This window comes from Gnatocerus cornutus, chromosome 10, assembly GCF_029298725.1.
Source record: "Gnatocerus cornutus isolate USDA-ARS CGAHR chromosome 10, icGnaCorn1.1, whole genome shotgun sequence".
NCBI lineage: Eukaryota > Metazoa > Arthropoda > Insecta > Coleoptera > Tenebrionidae > Gnatocerus > Gnatocerus cornutus.
Genome location: NC_142242.1, coordinates 1040904 through 1064762, shown reverse-complemented (window position 1 = coordinate 1064762; position 23859 = coordinate 1040904). Strand labels below are relative to the sequence as shown.

Below are 23859 nucleotides of genomic sequence, written 5' to 3'. Positions count from 1 at the left end.
AAAACAACACAAAGTGGAACAATATTTTTTTAAACAACGCCATAAATGTTTTAATCGCGTACAGCTGGGAGGCGGCATTAAACAAATGATTAGAAGTCAATTAAAATTAAAAGTTAAAAACTAAGCGGATTAATAGATCCGTCTTTCCGTATTTGTAACCAATTTGAAGGAAACATTAAAATAAAGAGGTGCTAATTCTTAATAACTGTATAAAAATATCCAGATGATAGATTAAGATTTATGAGTGTTGTTAAAATTTTTCAAAAATCACGATCGACAATCAAATTCGGCCTAGATAGAGCTGATATAGTAATTGTCATGAATTGATGCAATTTTAGTCGTGACAAGCGTGGATTACTGATTAATTCCCTATTTCTTCAAATTACGCTTTGTTCTAGAGAATTTTCAGGCTGGGAAAAGTGAAAACTTCCAGGTGAGACAATAGATCGATCTAATGTGGGTCATTGGAAAATGGATTGGTCAGGCGATGCGTGGGTGTATTGGGAACGAAATTAGTTCGAGGGAAAAATATCTACCAAACACGGTTGGAAGTTTTCACCTCGTTTCCGCACAGTTCCACTTTCGGTCCCCTACTTTTTGAAAATTATACATATTCTTCACAAACATGTTATTATCGTTGTTCCATGATAGCGTGTTATTAGGGTTTCAAGTATTGTTATTTGAGATGAAATAAACCATCGATTGATTCCACTTAAAAAATAACAAATGTAAATCGAGACAAACTGTGATTGTGACTTCGACATCGACAGTCTTCCTAATTGGTTAGTCGTGGCATTGTTCACTTATCACTACAAAGAGTTGCACGTTTAGAAAATATAAGGTTGACCTTAACTGTATGTTCACCATATAAAATTTCTTTATACTATTCTATCTAAAATATAAAAGGCAAAAATGATAGCAATTACTCTTCTAACTTGGTTAGGAGTCCACAAATACAAGTGTCCTATTATCACATATAATAAGTTAATAACAAGTTTTAGTAGATATAAACACTCCATTAACTCTTAATCAAAGTTTCAGTTGTAACAAAATGTAATCTAAAAATAACACCACTCCTGCTATGAAATATTGTGTGCATTGTAAGGTTTTAATTATATCTCATTTGTATCGGAAAATAAGTCCAAAATGATAGTAATTATCGGACGAATAATAGGATTTTTACACATGCTCCTCAAATCAACAACTTTCTGCGTTATTGTCACGTTGAATAATGAGAAGAATAATGATCACTTTTGTGTACTACACTACTGACGGCTGATCCAAAAAAATCTTTACAGAGTAGGCCATGAGAAAAATCACGTATGACGTACGAAAATTTCCAAGCCCACTTGTCATTTTTATTTGTATTTGTAAGAAATCGTTCTTAGATTATTCAAAAGTCGAAAGTTGCAGTTTTTCGCGAAAATTCATGACCAAAACTATGGCAAACTTTTGATATAGATATCTCGCTTATTATTATGGTTTGCGATATCGTTTTTCTCGCGATTTTTTACATAAGAAACAGTTCTTAGATTTTTCTACAGTCGAAATTTGCAAATTTTCGCAAAAATTCATGACTAAAACTATGCCAAACTTCTGATATCGATATCTCGCTTAATTTTTAGAGTAAATTTAAGTTATTATACATCAGTTTACGCAGATTATTGCAGATTTCAAATCTGGGATTTAAATTCAGATAACATGCAAATAACTGAGTTATGGCCGATCAAAGTTTCGAATAGTTGATTTTCATTTTTTCTCATTTTTCCCAATTTTCAAAGTTAAATATCTCGGAAACTATTAGAGATATTGAGATGCGGTTTGCGCCATCGTTTTTCTCGGCTCATTTTACGTTAGAAAATGTTCTCAAAAGCCCAAAATTCGATAGTCGATTTTTCGCGAAAAAAAATTGCGACTCAAACGATGAAAATTTTTATTTTTTTTTATTTTTGGCCATAACTCGCAAACTATTTGTCCTATAGATCTCAAATTTGGCCATTAGATATATTTCGAGCTCCTCTTTCGACTGATGTGTAATTCAATGCTATCAAACGTCGTTTTCATTTTGGAAACATTGATTGAAAATCACCCTAAAATGATGTTTCCAAAACAGTTTTTGGCCAATACCTCGTTTATTTATTAAGCAAACTCAACAAATTTGGGTCTCATTTTACGCAGAATTTTACGCTGAATTCAAAAACATAATAATTTTTTAATTTTCGACAACAAATAACTGAGTTATGGCCGTTTGAAATTTTGGGTTGTCGCCAGAGGGACAAATTTTTGAAGGTTCAAAACAATTCGTGCTCGATATCTCGGAAACTATTTCAGATATTGAGATGCGGTTTGCGCCATCGTTTTTCTCGCAATTTTTTACCTAAGAAATAGTTCTTAGATTTTTCAAAAGTCGAAATTTGCAAATTTTCGCAAAAATTCATGACTAAAACTGTGGCCAAACTTCTGATATCGATATCTCGCTTATTTTTTAGAGTAAATTTAAGTTATTATACATCAGTGTACGCAGAATTTTACGCAGATTTCAAATCTGGAATTTAAATTCAGATCCGACAACAGATAACTGAGTTATGGCCGATCAAAGTTTCGGAAAGTTGATTTTCAATTTTTCTCATTTTTCGTAATTTTTAAAGTTAAATATCTCGGAAACTATTTGAGATATTGAGATGCGGTTTGCGTCATTCTTTTTCTCGGCTCATTTTACGTTAGAAAATGTTCTCAAAAGCCCAAAATTCGATAGTCGACTTTTCGCGAAAAAAAATTACGACTCAAACGATGAAAATTTTTCATTTTTTTTATTTTTGGCCATAACTCGTAAACGATTTGTCCGATAGAGCTCAAATTTGGCCAGGAGATAGATTTCGAGCTCCTCTTTCGACTGATGTATAATTCAATGCTATTAAACGTCGTTTTCATTTTAGAAACATTGATTGAAAATCACCCTAAAATCATGTTTCCAAAACAGTTTTTGGCCAATACCTCGTTTATTTATTAAGCAAACTCAACAAGTTTGGGTCTCATTTTACGCAGAATTTCACGCTGAATCTAAAAACATGATAATTTTTTAATATTTGTCAATAAATAACCGAGTTATGGCCGTTTGAAATTTTCGGTTGTCGCCAGAGGGCCAAATTCCTGAAGGTTCAAAACAATTCGTGCTCGATATCTCGGAAACTATTTCATATATTGAAATGCGGTTTGCGCCATCGTTTTTCTCGCAATTTTTTACATAAGAAATAGTTTTTAGATTTTCCAATAGTCGAAATTTGCAAATTTTCGCGAAAATTCATGATTAAAAAAACTATGCCAAACTTCTCATATCGATATCTCGCTTATTTTTTAGAGTAAACTTGAGTTATTATACATCAGTGAACGCAGAATTTTACGCAGATTCCAAATCTGGAATTTAAATTCAGATACGACTGCAAATAACCGAGTTATGGCTGATTAAAATTTTGAAATGTTGATTTTCATTTTTTCTCATTTTTCCTTATTTTTAATGTTAAATATCTCGGAAACTATTAAAGATATTGCGATGCGGATTGCGCCATCGTTTTTCTCGGCTCATTTTACGTTAGAAAAAGTGCTTAAAAGCCCAAAATTCGATAGTCGATTTTTTGCGAAAAAAAAATAATCGATAAAAAATTTTCAATTTTTTTATTTTTGACCATAACTCGTAAACCGTTTGTTTGATCGATCTCAAATTGGGCCAGTAGATAGATTTCGAGCTCCTCTTTCGAATGATATATAATACAAAGGTATTAAACGTCGTTTTTACATTAAAAATAGTGATTGAAAATCACCTCAAAATGACCACTTCCAAACAGTTTTTGGTCAATGCTTTCTTTATTTCGTAGGTAAACTCAATAAATTTCGACTCATTTTACGCAGAATCTCACGCTGAATCCAAATCTGGAATTAAAATTCAGATCCGACAACAAATAACTGAGTTATGGCCGTTTGAATTTTTGGGTTGTCGCCAGATGGCCAAATTTTTGAAGGTTCCAAAAAATTCATGCTCGATATCTCGAAAACTAATTCAGATATTGGAATGCGGTTTGCGGCATCGTTTTTCTCGCGATTTTTTACATAAGAAACAGTTCTTTGATTTTTCTGGAGTCGAAATTTGCAAATTTTTGCAAAAATTCATGACTAAAACCAATGACAAAGAGATCGATATCTCGCTTATTTTTTAGAGTAAATTTGACAATCTTCAACAGATAAAACGACGTTTTATTCGCGTTTTTTACAGAAAAATGTGGTCTTAACTCAAATCCTGACATTAGTTTCAATCTGTCATTTTGAACTTTTCTCATTCAGCGTAATTTGTTACCTTTAACGCAATGGTAAACATTCTAAACACATTTACACTTTAGAAAATGAGGTTAAAATCGCATTGGAATAGTTTGGTCAAATCAAGCCTCACCTATTCAATTGATTTATTGTTGGAATTTTGTAACTTTGTTTTAACTCCACCTACCTTTTGGGCTAATAGGGTTTAAGTAGATAGTCTGATTGACTTTGCAGTATTTTTCTATTCAGTGAATATTTATCAGAAATCGGGCTAGAATTATCCAAACATCAGCATTTCATTTTATCCCATATGTTTTGTCATCCGAAGACAAATTGAAAAAAAAATGTTTAATTTTAATTTATTTGATTCGGATTAACGCGCGCTACTGTAATACCCAAACTAAAAATTCTCATGATTTTTTTCCCTAGCAGTTAAATTTGATAACTCCAGCGAACGCTAGAATATTTTAATTAAGCGAGATTTATTTTCTCTGCTTTTGTAAATTAGAAGGCACATTAAAACCGTAACTGTAAAATACGGTGCGACAAATTCCGGAATGTTTGTTAAGGTTGAAATGTAACGGAGTAAATTCGCGAAAATGACAAAATATTAAAACAAAATTGACAAAATTACTGGGAAGCATCTGACCACAAATAGCGGACTGCTGTCACTAAGCGTTTTGCTTTTGATGAGATTATTCCGTCTATTCAATAGATAGAAAAAAGAAACAGTTCGAGAAAGATGATGTTTTGTCTTGCGAGAGGAAATCATATCTGCGGTTATAAACTTTTTGAGGCGCAAAACGGCTGAAACAAGAAAAAAAAATTGAAGTACGAGTGTGATCAATCAAAGCTCAGCCAAGTAGTTTTTTGAGCTATCGAAAGTGGTCGGTGGAACAGGTTTCCCGCTTAATTTTCCCATAAATATCAAATTGTTTAATTAGCTTTGAGTACCCTGGCGCTTCAGCAAAAATTCGGCACAAGAACCATACCGGAGGGAGTAAATTGGACGCTTTAAGTACGGTATCATTGGTTAGGAAGTGGGTTAGCTGTTGGTAAACCGCTTGCATCGCGTACATAGTGCATGAAGCTTCTTCCGCGGCACAGACCTTCCCAAGACTCCGCACTTAGTACCACTCAAGGACGCGTCCGCGAACCACCTCAAGAAAATTGACGGAGCCGCGGAAATAAATCGCAAAAATTTGGTCTGCAGTTCCGACAAATTTCGAAATGCGCGTTTTTATCTTGATCGCTATTCTGTGCGCGGTGCAGGTTGAATCACAGTTTTGGAAGTACCCTCAACAGTTCTTTTCGTCCTGGCTACGCCAAGGAAAAACCGGAAGTGAAAAAGTGTCGACAATAACACCTAGTACTGTGACCAATCTTACAAGCACCAAAGGACTCGCGAAAACCACACTTCCGGTGAAGCGAACCGTCAAAACCAAAGGTACTACTCCACAAACCACCGTCGTAAAAACCACTATGGTACCGCTAACTACCACTAGGAAGCTCAATGGAACTTTTACCACAAAAAAAATTATCTCCACTGCAAGCACAGACGCTGAAACTAGTACTTTTGTGGAAACTACCACTCATGAAGTTACTGTCACCACGGAAGAACCAAGGGAAAATCAAAGAACTCATGAGTACTATCTCAGCAAAAGAGAAAAACCACAAGTTAAAATCGCTTCTAACATCAGCCAGGTTAGTGCAAAAACACTAAATTAATTAATAAACGGCCTTAATAGTGTAAGTACTAATTGCGGTGGAATTAGTGCAGAGACTAATTACAACTTGGAAGTGTGAGGAGAGTAAATAACGGGTTGGACATGTGAATATGGACTTCTAAATTTGCAAATTTATAATATTGAAGGATTAACGAAGTGAACATTGCATACATAATCATTTTCTTGTGCATGCTTCTTGCAAACTGCAACTTTATTGGGACTACATCATGGAAACCGGAAATGCACTCAAAAACTTAACCGTTTCTATCAACTCGTTTAACTAAAATTAAAACAAATTTTGAAACACGACAAAAAAAGCGTTTCTAGTATTGCCACAACATTTACTTAAAAAAATTAATAAACTTCAAGAGATAATTGAAATTAAATATTTAATTCCAGGTTAATACGACATTTGAGTGTTTTTCTGCAAATCAGATGTCAACTTAGATGCAAGATTGAGTTAATTATTGTGTAAAGTGGTTTCAAGCAGTAGTAAGGAAGCTTTTATTGTTCAAAAATGTTTCTTCTTGTTGCTACAACTACTCAAAAGTTTTCGTTAATTGTTAGTACGGGACCTCGAGAATGCGAAATGATCTAGCAAATCTAAATACCAAAAACCGAATTCACTTTCGATGCTTGTCTAATCGTTAAAATCCAACAATAAAGTCTTGAAAAATAGAAGTTGAATTAGCAACGGTTTTACAAAAAAGTCCCGTTTGCATTCAGTAGCATTCTAAAATCTCCAAAACGAAAATTTAATTACTACAATCATTAGATGGTTGATGAGGCACGATTGTGGGCGTTCTCGCTAATTTTATATTTTCCTTATAGAGGAAATCAATTAATTTTCGAAAAATTTGAGTAGATATACGTAATCTTGGAAACGTTGATTATATGTAGGATTAAATATGGGTTGAAGACGAGGAAGAGAACATGTGAGGACATACATATTCATCATGTTGTCTAAACTGAGAGTAGATTTTTTGAGATCTTTGAGATTTTGTCTTCGTTTTAAGATTAGTATAGTGCAGCTCAATGACCTAACTCAAATCAACCACGACGGACACTGCATGCCGTTGCCATTATAGTTTGATATGCATCATGGTAGGCTATGCAAATTCTAATTATACAGTTCAATTAGCGGGTTCGGAAGTCGTACCAGACGCACTTCTTAGCTAACTCTTCCAGTTTATCTTCACGCAGATTGCTGCGGCGATAAATGACGACAGAAAGAGATTCAGAGAAGACATTTCAAATGAATGTGTAATGAACTCTGTCAGATTTTTTATCCCCACGTAACTTAGTACAGGAGATATCAGCGTTACAAATTTTTTATCACTATCCCCTTGTACGTGCCGCCACGGAACTTTACCGCTTTTTTTCGGCTCTAAATGGCACGAGTCGGTAGATAATTATCTAGTTCATCGTCTTTTTTGAAAAACCTTATTATTGTATCGAATTCCCGTCTTATTGCACATGGAATTTCTGATGACCTGTAACTCCTCAATCACGAATTCCGAGTCTTAATAAAGGCGGAAGCAAAAAAGTGAGAAGAAAGAACTATCACGATCTTCACGAATCCATCTAATTAAGCGATCGACATAATCGGCATTGTGTTTGTTAAATTGACAATAATCAGGTCAGATTTGCCGCATCCTCGATTTGTTTTTGGACAAAATTTTGGTTAAATAACAACGTGCTGCACGACTGAGTATATGGCACGTTTTAGGTACTCAGAGCAACGGAATTTTATTTTGATTTTTACTTTGAAGCGAATTGAAACTTATCTTAATCGGTTGTCCATGAATGAAAGTGAGCTGAGTCTAGATAAATGTATCTATACAAGACAATCGCATTTAAATTACAAATTTTTAAGATTGTATCAATTTCAGAAATAACTTGCTTGTGGAGATTCGAAAGATATTTTCTTAAGCAAAATTGCTGCGCATGATTAAGTCATCGGAGAAAAAAGGAAAAAGTCATCATTATAAATCGTAATGAGAACAGAAAGACCATTGTACTTTGAAAATTCCAAATTTGTTCTTCCCTTTTGGTTAAAACAACAAAAGTACACGCAATCATTGGTGCATAAGATTGGATTCGCGAAGCAAATCAGTATAAAGAATAATGATAATAAATGATAGCAATGAAGAAGATTCTTTCCGCACCATTAAACTGGTCAAGTTCAAGTTCAAAAACCTTCGCTTATTATTAGGAAAAATTTTGATGTAATTTATTAATAGCGAGTGATCAATTTGCACTTATATCCCAGATCTACATAACAAACCACATGGAAACCAACCGTTTGCGTTTTTTAGTAAGAATGGCATAGATACTTACATGAGTATAGATTAATACAAGGAAGTCGATTGACTTGTAGATATGAACCGTGTCAAAGCAAAAGTGGCACTTATAAAGAACAAAACGATGAAATGAAAACATGAGTTACTGGAAAACTAAATTCAGAGTTCCTGAAACACAATTAAAGGAGTTGTATTTGTTCCATCAAGATCTTTTTCTCAATTAAGTTTTTTTTTGAAATTGCTCGTCTATGCAAATGGAGTTTTTAACAAATAAAATGCAATTTGTTTTTTCTGGTTATGCTATTGAAACTTTTTCTGATGCTATCGCCAAGTTTTTGTTCAATCATCGTGTTTTGTTTGTTAATTGTTTCACAGTTTTTCCGCAAGCAGCTTGTAAGCTTAATTGTCTTTTAAGTTCTCATGATGCAGAACACGTGCAAACAAGGCGCTCTAGCGTACCAACAGATGTAAATAACTCGTTAAAATAAATGACAGCTGGGTTACCAACTGAATTGACAGAAACTGTGTTTTGGAATATGTTTTTTGTCATGACAGTAGCTCCACCATTATGCCTAAACTATTATATTAATAATTCAATTAGCATGGCATATTGATAGTCATGTGTCACGCTTTAAAACGGGTATAGAAGCATGATATTATTTCAAGCTTAGTTCAATTAAGAGGCATGAACACTCAATTTTTTTTCTTTATTTCATCGCGAAGAACTTGATGAAAATAAGAAAAAAAATTATAATTGAAAGTGAAATTTATCACAGGCATCCGCATTCTGTTGTAGTCATTCCAGAACTCATTTCCCCATTCGCATATTAAATAATAAGAGCGACATAAATTCTGCAGTTCATCGTTCTATAATTACTTAACTTGATCACTGAATTTATTACAACAAAATGACTAATTTTCTCTAATGTAAATCCATTAAAAGACGATCAGAAAATTAAAGGTTTCATGCCAAAGTATCTATCTGCAGTAATTTATTCAAATTCTGTCAACTCTTTGAAAAACAACACTGCATGTATCAATCTATCAAACTGTCAGATTTTTTCAAAAGATAGATTGCTCTCTGACTTGGTGTTATTAAATCAAAGCACTTTCAGTTTCTGCTAAAATAGTAGTGCGGAAAATCTCAAATCCTTTTGTGATCCTGTTATTTGTAAATAAGCTCGTGGCCTATTTTTTTCCACACAAGTTCACAAAAATGTTTGCCGTCGAAATAATTAGAGCTCAAGTAAATTACACTTTAATTGCAATAGTGGTTTTTGGTTACGGAGTACCTCGTGTGAAGACCAAAAAAAATAGAACAGTACCAAGTTATCTTTACGTGTATTTTATTGTTATTATTCGTACAGTTATAAAAAATGGAATAAAGGCTTTGTTTTAAAAAAAGATAAGTTAAGGTTGGTAATGAGCTCTCACAAAGGTGTCATGCTGCGTTAATTAAGGAATAAAAAAAAACTTGCTCACATGTGAAACGTTTTTTGGATAAATATTAGTCGCCGGTAATAAACTGTAAATTCGTTGCAACAAAATTGGTGTAAATCAACTCGAAATGACTATAATTTGATAAAAAACGGTTAAACCACAAGTAAAACTGTAACGCTTTCGTGAGAGAATTGCATTTTTGTGGGTATTGTTAGCGTTGATATTTTCACATATTTTTGTCAAAACTGGAGCGTCAAATCAACTAGGGCGTAAAATAACAACAAATACTCACGTTTTAACAATGAAGTGCAGATGTGCTCTGCATTGTAAAAATTGACCACTTATAGAGATGCGAATTTTTCACAATGCCAAACATAAAAGATGTTCATTAGCGAAGTATTAATAAATATTTCATGTCTTTATGTGAGTGCTTGTAAAGCACCATCAGGTCTTTATGATCTTCCAGAAAATAAAATAAATGAAAAACTAATTACCGACTCTGTTAAATGGACATAGTTAAAACTCCTTTAATTACCTCGCTGATTCCATGCGAATACAACACAATAGATTTTTTCTGCTCGTTACAAACCAAGCATTCTGTTGCACTTATCTGTCACATAAACGAGTTCTTGTATGACAGTTATGATAGAAAGTAAGATTGTGGAATTTTATTTTAACTCCATTGTTGCGCATACCTTAACTTAAGCTTCTACGAGGTAAATTCCGCCAATTACTATCATTTTACATAAATTACAGTACCAGTGTAAAAGTGACAGTTATTCTCTTGGTGCAAATTTATCATACGAACATTATGGAGCACAAAAATCGCCAACAGTTAGATTACAGACGTGACAAAATTACTAATCGACATATTCGTCATCGGAGGATTTGTTAACTGTTACAATAACACACCCACGTGACACTTATTATAGACTGAGAGGGTTTTTATAGCTTATTTCAAAGCTGAGCGGGTTCTTGCAGTTTCCTTCTATAGATACATTTTGCAGAGAGATAATTTGTTTCTTATTATAATAATCTTACCACCGAAGCGGCAAACGACCTGTGGGCACCCGCCATGTTTAATTTAGACATGCTAGACATGTTAATGCTAGGAAGAACTTACAATAACCAGCGACTTTTTGGATAACAAAAATCTGGCGCCAATCTTAGATATTCTACGGAAGTAATTAGTTATGCTACAACATTTGGTTAAAATACGCTGTCAGTGTTGGGCGTAAGAACAAGTTTCTGAACTAATTTATCATTGAAGAAAAATCCCTTTTATTGAGAGCATGGTAATTTTAGTTTGCAGAAACTCGTTTCGATGTAAAAACATCGTTTCCATCATGTATGAGTATTAACAGAATATTTATTATCATAAACGTTATATGTTAAAAACACTTCCTAACGCAGGATTTACACAGTAGAAAATTTCCTGCTGTCTCATTTATTAGCGGAAATGAAAAATCCTGCGGCTGTAAACATCAATGAAGCGTGTTTTATATTCATTCATGTCGTGACTTTTAATTTAACGATTTCTATGATTGCTTACGTCGTCTGAAAAAACGGGATTCTAGTCGTCTGTTCTATTAAAAGACAATTGAGTCTTTTTTTACCGAGTTATTATAACATATTCAAAAGTGTTATTAAAATTTTTCGTTACGGTACCTAAAGACCTAGATATATAATTTCCAGCTGGCGTCTCCTTTCTAAGTATAAGTTTTTATGAAAATGCTGTTTAAAACAATAAAAAAGTCTATTTTCGAAAAACTATTCGTGGCATCTGGAGAGCGAGCTGAGCTAACAACAATGAGATGCACAGTCGACAGTAATTTCAATCTTAATGACTTTGTGAACGGTCTAAATGCGTATTTTCAACTAATATCAAATATTGTTTCAATTCGCAACGCAAAATCGGAGAAATAATTGGAAATATTCACAAGTACTCATTTTGCAGTAATTGCAAAGTAGTTAAAATCCGCAATACTATTAAAGTATAAAAAAAAATCCATTTAGACTGTAAAATCAGTTCCAGACAGTTGATAAAATGAGCAGTGCTTCGAGACCTTGCATTTTCTGTTGCAAAAGAAATGCGAAAATGTATTTGCTTCAGTCTTCTTCGACTGATTTCATTAAATTATTGTCACGGTCACGGCATCGTGAGTTTGCAATTATTAATACGAAGAACGGAAAAATTTTGATTATGTCTTTATAAGTTTGCAGCCAAATTTAGTGATATCGAGTTTATTAAGTGCGAGACTTTGGGGGTAATAAAGCGCTAAGAAGTATTTGCACAAATGGTTTTAATTTGGCGTAAATTGGTTTCTCTTTTCCTTCTTTAATAAGTCAATTTAAAAGCAATAATAAACCAATTCAGATGTAAGCTCGGTGTTAATAGGTTTGGACCATTAGGTACCACATCAATTTATGGAAAAGCTGTAACTAATAACTATCTAATTATTTTATTTTAATTAATGCAGAAGATGACTGAATCACGCACGGAAGATGTTCATTAACTTTATTCAAAGTTCTGTAAAGATTATATATTATGTAGAGTATCTTCATGGAACCAGATTTTGAAAAAAACTAGATTTTCAAAAGCTATGCATGAGAGTTCAACATCAATCTCTTTCAATCTTGGTGGCTTGCAACATCCAACTCACGGATAAGATATAAATAATAGTCTTACTTTGATTGGTATTGTGTTCCGAACTAACACCATCCGTTAGTTTTGCGCCGCAGAAACGTGTTCTGACTTTTACTTTTTTCATTTTCCTTTCTCACGATGGCTTTTAAACAATTCAATTCGTGGCGTGCCTGAATCCTCTTACAAAAAATGAAAATATAATCTAGAACTTCTTCCAAAAGTCTAGACCTTTCCGGAGTTGAGTGAACTTTCTATTAGATTTGTTGGTCGTGCGATTTTATCATAAGCGCCAGTCATGTTGTGTTAAATTTCCTGTTAAAGACTTTTTGAATCTCCGTGCAGAATTCCTGTTGTCGGTACGATTTAACCACCTCTGTGGTCGTGTCGGAAAAACGAAAAAGAAACTGAATTGTAGTCAATGATCAATTCAGTAAAAATGGATAATTTCCTTCACTTTCAGTGTCATTAACTTAATAAACACAGTGCATGTTGTCTATAAAAAACAGGTTATTTACCACATTGCTTTATAAGTGTCGAATTATAAAGAAAAATCTGAAATTGCTGTAATTTGAGATCTTTTACACCTAGGTGCGAACGGGGATTTTTTCAGAAAGCTGCAAATTAAAGTCGGTAAGTACGGCTATAGATGCAATTAACAACTACCGTTGACTCGTTTATCCCAGTGATCTTTTACCTCAACAATATGTTAATAGTAACCGTTTAACATCGACATTTGTGGAATAAAATGCATGAACTCTACAACCTAGATCTTAAAGCTGTCTATCTTAGTAACTACAAACGAACACTAATCTTGCGAGGTTTTACTAGCAAATACACTTTCTCGTGAAAGACACTTGTGTGACAAAAGGTCTTTTATGTTTCTCTTCATGCTCGATTTCACTGTGAAGTAAAAACGGATGTACTACAAAACTGCGAAGAGGCATAAATTAAAAAGCACACGAACCAACTTTTTGTCCTGCGATGGACGAGTAACCTAGAATTATAGAAACTTGAAGAACCAGAAAACAGACTACTAAGGTCCCTTTAGCACACACTTATTTATTTTGCCCTGTTTTAAAAAATGATCAAATTGAGGCAATCTTAATTCGTACACAGAACGCACTTTTATATTTTATGATATTTATTATTATATTAAATTAAATTAATGTGTTATAAAACGAAAACAACACGAAATTGAATAAAATTTAAAAAAAAATTGGAGAACTGCAAAAAACTAATCAAATTTTTTCAACACGCTGTAATTCCTTCATTTTTTGTTTCACAAGAACGAAATTTATACACGTTTGTTGAATTGTCTGTTATAATTAAACCAAAAATTTACAAAAAGTTAGATCAAACAGACAAATTTTTGGAAATTTTCTTAAAAGAAATATAAAAATTTGTTAAAAATCTTGTAATTTCTTTATTCTTGGTGCCATTTTAACAAAATTTGTAAAAATTATTATTCCAGACCTGGCTTATAAAGAGTCGCAATTGTAAAAAATTTTGACCAAAAGTTCAGAAATTTTATTTGGAGAACAGCGAAAAGGTAATAAAACTTTTTCAACACTGTAATTTCTTAATTTTTCGTGTCGCAAAAAAGAAATTTTTATACGTTGTTTATCTTATCTGTTTTAGTAAGATTATTAATTTACAAAAATTCAATGTAATCTAGAATATTAGAAATTTTTGGTCCGTTCAAAACTAAAAAAATTCTAAAAACTCTGTTTCTGGTTCTAAAATTTTGAAAGACAGAGTCAATAAGCGTGTCAAAAGTAGTAATGCCTTCCAATTTCATTCTTGAATGCCTAAAATTAACGAAAATACGAAATTTAATCTAGAATATTAACAATTCTTGGTTTGTCCTAAGCTAAACTTCAAAGACAAAAATAAAAAATTTCTTCATTCTTGGTGCGATTTTAGCGAAATTTGTCGAGATTATTACTCTCTACCTTAAAAACAGAGCAAAATCTTAAAAAAAAGTGCTGAAGGGACCCCTACTAGTAGTCTCGTGCGCTAACTGTAAAACCGCCACATTTGCACTATTCAATTATGGAAATGGAAGCGTCATTCAAACAGTTTCCTTGTCAAATTACAGATCCGCTAGACATCCTTTTTCTAATATTTCTTTTATCCTAACAGTGTAGTCATCTTTCTCTCATAAAAACTTGATATCATTAAGAGCGGCATGAAGCAATTAACTCATTTACCAGATTGCATTTCTAAAAGAATGTTTTTTACAAAATACTAATGACACTCATTTAATTAGAAGCATGTATTTAAAGAGGGTGATACAGAAATGCTTTGTGTCTATAACCCTGACCTTATTGTCCTTGATGCAGAGTTATTACTTTGGCGTAGGTCAAGACCGTTTCGAGCATCCTTAAGGTTCGATTTTGAATATCCTACATCGTGAACGATAAATCAGCGGGATACAACCTGCACTGGTGTAATATATTATCAGACAGCATTTGCTAAAGCTCAGTTAATTACTGTGACAACGAAAACGAGCTGGATAGAAAACGCAATATTTCAATAGGCAAATACTCAAATCCAATGTTTTTTGTTTAAGTTTGGATTTTGCTCCACATACAAATAGCGTTGAGGATTTCTTCACTTTCCCAATATTATCATTGCACATAGAAAATTTGATAGCAAAAAGTGAACAGCGACAAAATTCACTCTCGAAAAAGAGGCCATTGTGTCTTCACGGTCTGATTTTCATCACACTGAATAATAAGTGTCTTTAAATAAATTGCATAGGATTATTGAGTGGGTAACCAAAGATAATTTAATAACAATTTGGATAATATGCATCGTAACTTGAAGTAACTGGATTTTTTGATTATTTTTCTTGTCGCTTTGTTGCATTCCGTCATTAGCACGAGTCCTTCAGCCAAGAAAAAGGATAAATACGGTTAGTAGGACACGTGTTTTATACAAAAATAAAATTTCTCAATACAATACGCATGTAATACGAGCTGTAGTAGCTTTTAATGAGTTCGGATAAGAATGAAAATTAACTGTATTTTACTGTTACACAGTTATTAAGATGACATTCTGTCAATGCGTAGGTGGGTTCATTATAGCCAAGTGCAATCAATTTTGCTCTTCAGAATTAGGCCGTTTTGTCACAAATAGAAAGGATGTTCTTGACAATGTCTTTCCAAAAAATATTTGTTGTCGTTACTCAAAGCAATTGTAGCTGGAGTAACCAGTGCAGAAACAGCTTTAACATAATGTATGTCAATTTTTTGTCACGTCCAACGTAATTTCATCCTGTTGATTGTCAACTGATCAAAAACACTTAATCAAGAAAAAATCCATGTTAGAATAACAGGATTTATATTTCAACAACACTTAATTTTAATGGTGTCTTCCTATCTTATAACACTCGTACGTTTACAGTTACAGGCTCAAATAACTTTCGGGATAGGTCTTTTCTTTTTCCACTGCCACAATTCTATCAATTATTTTTTTGTCAATTTTAGTACCACCATAATTGGATTACTGTTTTTTCACGAAATCCAATCATTATATTGGTTACGCTTGTTACGACAGAAGGTACTGAAAAAGTTCTATGCACATGTGGTTCACGAATCATAAATTCACACTTCGCTTCTTAGCTGTAAATCAGTATCTGTTGTCAATACATTATTGATAATAACGACCGTAATGAGTGATTATGGTTGTCCTGCTTATTTGTCATGTGAACGGAACTGTCCTTGGATGGCATCTTCATATTGACAAAGCTCACACTTATCTTAAAAGCGTACACATAACCTACTAGCACTAATTTTCAAAATGCATGACAGGAAAAAATCTTGATTTCTTGTGGTACTAGAAATTCTGACGAGGTTAATTAAACAACTGGGGTTTAGCAGAATCGCAAAAATTTTGGCATCAGCTTTCAACGGAGCAATCTTAAACTGTTGATGCTCATTTTACGCAGAATTTCACGCAGAATCCAAAACTGGGCGATACATTTACGTGCGTCAATAAATAACCGAGTTATGACTGTTTAAAGTTTCGTGTGGTTGATTTTTTATTATTAAAATTTTTAATGATCGATATCTTCGAAATTATGGCAGATTGAAAGAAACGGTTTTCGCCATCGTTTTTCTCACGATTTTTTAGTTAAGAAATTGTTTATAGATTTTTCAAAAATTGCGACTCAAACGATGAAAATTTTTATTTTTTTTTATTTTTGGCCATAACTCGTAAACTATTTGTCCGATAGATCTCAAATTTGGCCAGTAGATAGATTTTGAGCTCCTCTTTCGACTGATGTATAATTCAATGCTATTAAACGTCGTTTTCATTTTAGAAACATTGATTGAAAATCACCCTAAAATCATGTTTCCAAAACAGTTTATGGCCAATATCTCGTTTATTTATTAAGCAAACTCAACAAATTTGGGTCTCATTTTACGCAGAATTTTACGCTGAATTCAAAAACATGATAATTTTTGAATTTTCGTCAACAAATAACTGAGTTATGGCCGTTTGAAATTTTGGGTTGTCGCCAGAGGGCCAAATTTTTGAAGGTTCAAAACAATTCGTGCTCGATATCTCGGAAACTATTTCAGATATGGAGATGCGGTTTGCGCCATACTTTTTCCTACAATTTTTTACCTAAGAAACAGTTCTTTGATTTTTCCTCAAACAAAATTTGCAAATTTTCGCAAAAATTCATAACTAAAACTATGGCAAAATTTCTGATATCGATATCTCGCTTATTTTTTACAGTAAACTTAAGTTATTATACATCAGTTTACGCAGAATTTTCCGCAGATTCCAAATCTGGGATTTAAATTCAGATCCGACAACAAATTACTGAGTTACGGCCGATCAAAGTTTTGGAAAGTTGATTTTCATTTTTTCTCATTTTTCCCAATTTTCAAAGTTAAATATCTCGGAAACTATTAGAGATATTGAGATGCGGTTTGCGCCATCGTTTTTCTCGGCTCATTTTACGTTAGAAAATGTTATCAAAAGCCCAAAATTCGATAGTCGATTTTTCGCGAAAAAAAATTGCGACTCAAACGATAAAATTTTTTATTTTTTTTTATTTTTGGCCATAACTCGTAAACTATTTGTCCGATAGATCTCAAATTTGGCCAGTAGATAGATTTTGAGCTCCTCTTTCGACTGATGTGTAATTCAAAGCTATCAAACGTCGTTTTCATCTTGAAAACATTGATTGAAAATCACCCGAAAATGACGCCTTTAAAACAGTTTTTGGCCAATGCCTCGTTTATTCATTATGCAAACTCAACAAATTTGGGCTCATTTTACGCAGAATGTCACGGTGAATCCAAAAACATGATCATTTTTGAATTTTCGTCAACAAATAACTGAGTTATGGTCGTTTGAATTTTTGGGTTGTCGCCAGAGGGCCAAATTTTTGAAGGTTCGAAACAATTCGTGCTCGATATCTCGGAAACTATTTCAGATATGGAGATGCGGTTTGCGCCATACTTTTTCCTACAATTTTTTACCTAAGAAACAGTTCTTTGATTTTTCCTCAAACAAAATTTGCAAATCTTCGCAAAAATTCATAACTAAAACTATGGCCAAATTTCTGATATCGATATCTCGCTTATTTTTTAGAGTAAACTTAAGTTATTATACATCAGTTTACGCAGAATTTTCCGCAGATTCCAAATCTGGGATTTAAATTCAGATCCGACAACAAATTACTGAGTTACGGCCGATCAAAGTTTTGGAAAGTTGATTTTCATTTTTTCTCATTTTTCCCAATTTTCAAAGTTAAATATCTCGGAAACTATTAGAGATATTGAGATGCGGTTTGCGCCATCGTTTTTCTCGGCTCATTTTACGTTAGAAAATGTTATCAAAAGCCCAAAATTCGATAGTCGATTTTTCGGGAAAAAAAATTGCGACTCAAACGATGAAAATTTTTCATTTTTTTTATTTTTGGCCATAGCTTGTAAACTATTTGTTCGTTCGATCTAAAATTTGGCCAGTAGATAGATTTGGAGCTCCTCTTTCGACTGATGTATAATTCAATGCTATTAAACGTCGTTTTCATTTTAGAAACATTGATTGAAAATCACCCTAAAATGATGTTTCCAAAACAGTTTTTGGCCAATACCTCGTTTATTTATTAAGCAAACTCAACAAGTTTGGGTCTCATTTTACGCAGAATTTCACGCTGAATCCAAAAACATGATAATTTTTTAATATTTGTCAATAAATAACCGAGTTATGGCCGTTTGAAATTTTGGGTTGTCGCCAGATGGTCAAATTTTCGAAGGTTCGAAACAATTCATGCTCGATATCTCGGAAACTATTTCAGATATTGAGATGCGGTTTGCGCCATCGTTTTTCTCGCAATTTTTTACATAAGAAATAGTTCTTAGATTATTCAAAAGTCGAAATTTGCAAATTTTCGCAAAAATTCATGACTAAAACTATGGCCAAACTTCTGATATCGATATCTCGCTTATTTTTTAGAGTAAACTTAAGTTATTATACATCAGTGTACGCAGAATTTTACGCAGATTTCAAATCTGGGATTTAAATTTAGATCCGACAACAGATAACTTAGTTATGGCCGATCAAAATTTTGGAAAGTTGATATTCATTTTTTCTCATTTTTCGTAATTTTTAAAGTTAAATATCTCGGAAACTATTTGAGATATTGAGAAGCGGTTTGCGCCATTCTTTTTTTCGGCTCATTTTACGTTAGAAAATGTTCTCAAAAGCTCAAAATTCGATAGTCGATTTTTTGGGAAAAAAAATTGCGACTCAAACGATGAAAATTTTTCATTTTTTTTATTTTTGGCCATAGTTTGTAAACTATTTGTTCGTTCGATCTCAAATTTGGCCAGTAGATAGATTTCAAGCTCCTCTTTCGACTGATGTATAATTAAAAACAATTTAACGTTGTTTTCATTTTGAAAACATTGATTGAAAATCACCCTAAAAGTACGTTTTCAAAACAATTTTTGGCCAATGCCTCGTTTATTTTTAAGCAAACTCAACAAATTTGGGTCGCATTTTACGCAGAATGTCACGCTGAATTCAAAAACATGGAAATTTTCAATTTTCGTCAACAAATAACTAAGTTATAGTCGTTTGAATTTTTGGGTTGTCGCCAGAGGGCCAAATTTTTGAAGGTTCAAAACAATTCGTGCTCGATATCTCGAAAACTATTTCAGATATTGAGATGCAGTTTGCGCCATCGTTTTTCTCGCGATTTTTTACATAAGAAATAGTTCTTACATTTTTCAAAAGTCGAAAGTTGCAGTTTTTCGCGAAAATTTATGACTAAAACTATGGCCAAACTTCTGATATCGATATCTCGCTTATTTTTTAGAGTAAACTTAAGTTATTATACATCAGTGTACGCAGAATTTTACGCAGATTTCAAATCTGGGATTTAAATTTAGATCCGACAACAGATAACTTAGTTATGGCCGATCAAAATTTTGGAAAGTTGATTTTCATTTTTTCTCATTTTTCGTAATTTTTAAAGTTAAATATCTCGGAAACTATTTGAGATATTGGGAAGCGGTTTGCGCCATTCTTTTTTTCGGCTCATTTTACGTTAGAAAATGTTCTCAAAAGCTCAAAATTCGATAGTCGATTTTTCGGGAAAAAAAATTGCGACTCAAACGATGAAAATTTTTCATTTTTTTTATTTTTGGCCATAGCTTGTAAACTATTTGTTCGTTCGATCTAAAATTTGGCCAGTAGATAGATTTGGAGCTCCTCTTTCGACTGATGTATAATTCAATGCTATTAAACGTCGTTTTCATTTTAGAAACATTGATTGAAAATCACCCTAAAATGATGTTTCCAAAACAGTTTTTGGCCAATACCTCGTTTATTTATTAAGCAAACTCAACAAGTTTGGGTCTCATTTTACGCAGAATTTCACGCTGAATCCAAAAACATGATAATTTTTTAATATATGTCAATAAATAACGAGTTATGGCCGTTTGAAATTTTGGGTTGTCGCCAGAGGGTCAAATTTTCGAAGGTTCGAAACAATTCATGCTCGATATCTCGGAAACTATTTCAGATATTGAGATGCGGTTTGCGCCATTGTTTTTCTCGCGATTTTTTACATAAGAAATAGTTCTTATATTTTTCAAAAGTCGAAAGTTGCAGTTTTTCGCGAAAATTTATGACTAAAACTATGCCAAACTTCTGATATCGATATCTTGCTTATTTTTTGGAGTAAACTTGAGTTATTTACATCATTTTACGCAGAATTTTCCGCAGATTCTAAATCTGGGATTGAAATTCAGATCCGACAACAAATAATTAAATTATGGCCCTTGACAATTTCGGATATTTGATTTTAGGCAGAGTCCAAAACTAGCCAATATATTCACGCACGTCAATAAATGAGCAAACTAGAAGCGTTTAAAATTAAGCTTTTGCGAATAATTATAGACAATTATTGGCGTTTTCCAAGAACGTGTTTTTGATTTGTCCGTGAACAATGACATATTATTTATCATTTAGTTTCTGGGCACTGGTCAATAATTATTAGCAATAAGAAACTTGGAAGCTTGCAATTTGTGTAATGATTCGTATCCTTTTCGGAAACTGTAACTCTTGCTACTAAAACCGTAAAGAATTACCATGAAATAACAGCAAGCAATGCCTAGAGCATGTGGGAAATGGTAAAAAGGGAAACCTTACAACAGTTAATATGAAATGTCAGAATAAATTAAGGAAAAGCACTTCCTATCATTAACGACTGTCAATTTTTTCCAAGGATATTGTTTCGTTGTGATAGGAAAGAGATCATTTCTACAGCCAGTTACATTATTGACATGAGATTCTATAATCATAGTTTCTAGGAAGATTGTGACATAAACGTTTTATTAGAATGTTTTTGTAACCCCATAACACGGAACATCATCAACTTTTTCTCCAGTAGATGACTCGACACGATTTCAATAAGAGGTCGTTGCACAAGTCGTACTTCTTCACCTTAATTGTTAATTGAAAAATAGGTGTCAAAAGAATGTGCATTGTTCTACTATAATCACCAAATTACACCCACTGGAGCTCCAGGAGTCCGTAATTGATACCTACAAAAACAAACACAGAGCTCGTTGTAATTATTTCATATTTTACGCACCGTTACATGGATAATTGTTGGGACAATGCGACATTAGTCTTGTCTTAACAGAGACGAAAATTGTCACTGTTGATACCACGATTCTCTAATTCTTCAATCCGTTAATCTTTGTTTACAATCTTAAGCGCTTGTTTGGGTGACGTTAATATGACATTTATTAAAATTACTACGTCCTTATAAATGAGGACGTCTCGCAGCGAGACAAAGCCCGAATTCAGTTCCTGGGAAAAAGCTCCACTTAGAATCTAAAGTAAATTCGCGAGAGTGTGAGCGGATAATAAATTTAAATACATAGCCGAGAATATGAGAGCATGTTGGTTTTCGCTCTCGTGAACAGCAAACGTGCATGTTCTTCCTCACTTAAGTTTGTTTGTTTTTCGCGAGAGATGACTTGTTACTAATTCCAAGAAGCCGGTGAATGTCAAAAAAGCCCTCAAGAGCAAGTTAAAAAGATCGTACAGTTACACAAATATTTTTTTTGCAGAATTTGTTGCCACTGCCTGCTGGAGCGAGTGCCGCTTTGGTCAAACCAACGAAATATCATTACTACCCGCATAATCAACACATTTATTTGCTTCCAGAGTGTGCAATTCAACAGGTAAGTTGAGAGTTCTTGGTCGAGCTGAAGGAGTAATTTTATGTTTCATAGGTGTGCAATGCTGTTTACGTGAGATTGAACTGGACGCAGCCTCTTTGTGCTTGTCCATCAAGATATAGAGACCCTTGTTCTGCATCTTTGAATTCGGATGATCTTCACACCACGGAATTAATGGTTGACAGAAAATCTCGAGTAAGTAATCATACTCATTGTTGCGCGCTTTTAGATCCCTCGGTAACATGTGGCGCAAAAAATATAATGAGGTAGTGTAATACCTGGTTGCAATGATTGCGGTTGATTGAAACATTTTCTTTATTTTATTTCCACGAACTATTAGTGGCAAGATTTTGCTTAGTGCGTTGTATGTTCTTGTAAAGAAGTCTTTAAATCATGTAATTTTAGCTGAAGAAAATTGACGTCCAATTGTGTACGTGGTTCAAGAACAGGACGTAGTGATTGAATTAAAATTTTGTCATGGTAATAATAGCTTCAAGTTTAATTATACCAAACTAAAGAAGCGCTAAAACTTTACATCCACCTTTATATAATCGTGAGATCTCTAGTTGCAATTATATTCAATGAACTGTGTAAAATTACAGCTGCTTCTTTACTCAAAGATGTAATCTGTAGACAAACTACACATCTCCTGTAAGGAGCACAAAGCTCCGATTATTTCCTTTCACTTCGATCCAATCAAACAAAGAGGCTCATTTCTTAATTTTCAAAAACGGAAAATGGACCACAAACACAATAGACCGCACGATTTCTTGAACGGAATGCAGCTATTGTAACTTTACATAGCGAAAGCAACACTGTAAGTCCACGCTTGCAGTGACATTTTCCAATAAAACGACCGCAAATTTTCGAACTCTCGCCATTTCTAAAGTCATAAACGTAAATAAAACTAGTGTCATGCCTTGCTAACAATGATGGGCTTTTAACGGCACTTCGCGGTGTAATAAAGTTGTCTTTTTAAAGCCTTTTTTTTTTCTAGCGCGCTCTGACGTTGGTGAAGACTTGTGAGCCGACTTCTGAAATGCGTATCTGTCGGTCTCCTCGCGACTGGTCCCTTTTAGCCCTTCAGAACATCCGCACTGGAAAATCTCACTATCTGGTCATTTGTAGATGCCCGGAAACGAGTATTTTAGGTGAGTTTTCCTTCATTTAAATTCATTAAGCTTTTAATATTAATTACAGAAGGTCCAATGTCCCATGACCAGCCAACCTATGCAAGCGTTCCTGGTATAAGAGTGTACGGTATGATGTGCGTGGATACAAAACGTCGTGGTCGACCTTTGAGGACCTCCCGATCAGTGGAAGCTCCTCCGTTTCCGTGGGATAAAGCTCAAGAATTAGCTAAAAGCGCACTATGGGATTAATGGAGTAGCATAAATTGTGATCTAGCGACTTTTTAAATAGAAGCAACGACTATAATTATGATAGGTTGTAATGTATATGCTTACGTTGTGTTCGTTCTACTTAGACAAGATGTGTCTTATGGCCATGTTTAAAATAATTTACGGTAGCGATGATTTTTTAAATTAAAATCTTTCATTACTTGATTGCCGTGTTTTGAAAATAATCATTTTCGAAATGAGGTGTTTTTAAACATGGCTATATATGGGTTAAATACACAGTTCTTTGTAGCACAACTCTCTAACCTTTGGTGGTAGGTCTAACATATTTATTTATTTATTTATTTATTTTAG

At 33.5% G+C, this 23859-nt stretch overlaps 1 protein-coding gene across 1 annotated transcript; it reads left to right on the top strand.

Annotated features, from left to right (window-relative positions):
- The first annotated feature begins 5280 nt into the window (after nt 1-5280).
- dsx-c73A (doublesex cognate 73A) lies at nt 5281-23859 on the top strand. The gene is made up of 5 exons (XM_088047462.1): nt 5281-6012; nt 22037-22150; nt 22202-22342; nt 23145-23298; nt 23348-23859. The coding sequence occupies exons 1-5, from the start codon at nt 5539-5541 to the stop codon at nt 23527-23529; spliced, it is 1065 nt and encodes a 354-aa protein (XP_087903588.1). The 5' UTR covers nt 5281-5538; the 3' UTR covers nt 23530-23859.

What these genes read in the sequence shown, in the direction of transcription:
- dsx-c73A (XM_088047462.1), top strand. Translation starts at nt 5,539, where the DNA reads ATGCGCGTTTTTATCTTGATCGCTATTCTGTGCGCGGTGCAGGTTGAA. An exon ending in CAGAGTGTGCAATTCAACAG is followed by an intron (nt 22,151 to 22,201) that starts GTAAGTTGAGAG and finishes TATGTTTCATAG; the next exon opens with GTGTGCAATGCTGTTTACGT. An exon ending in TGGTTGACAGAAAATCTCGA is followed by an intron (nt 22,343 to 23,144) that starts GTAAGTAATCAT and finishes TTTTTTTTCTAG; the next exon opens with CGCGCTCTGACGTTGGTGAA.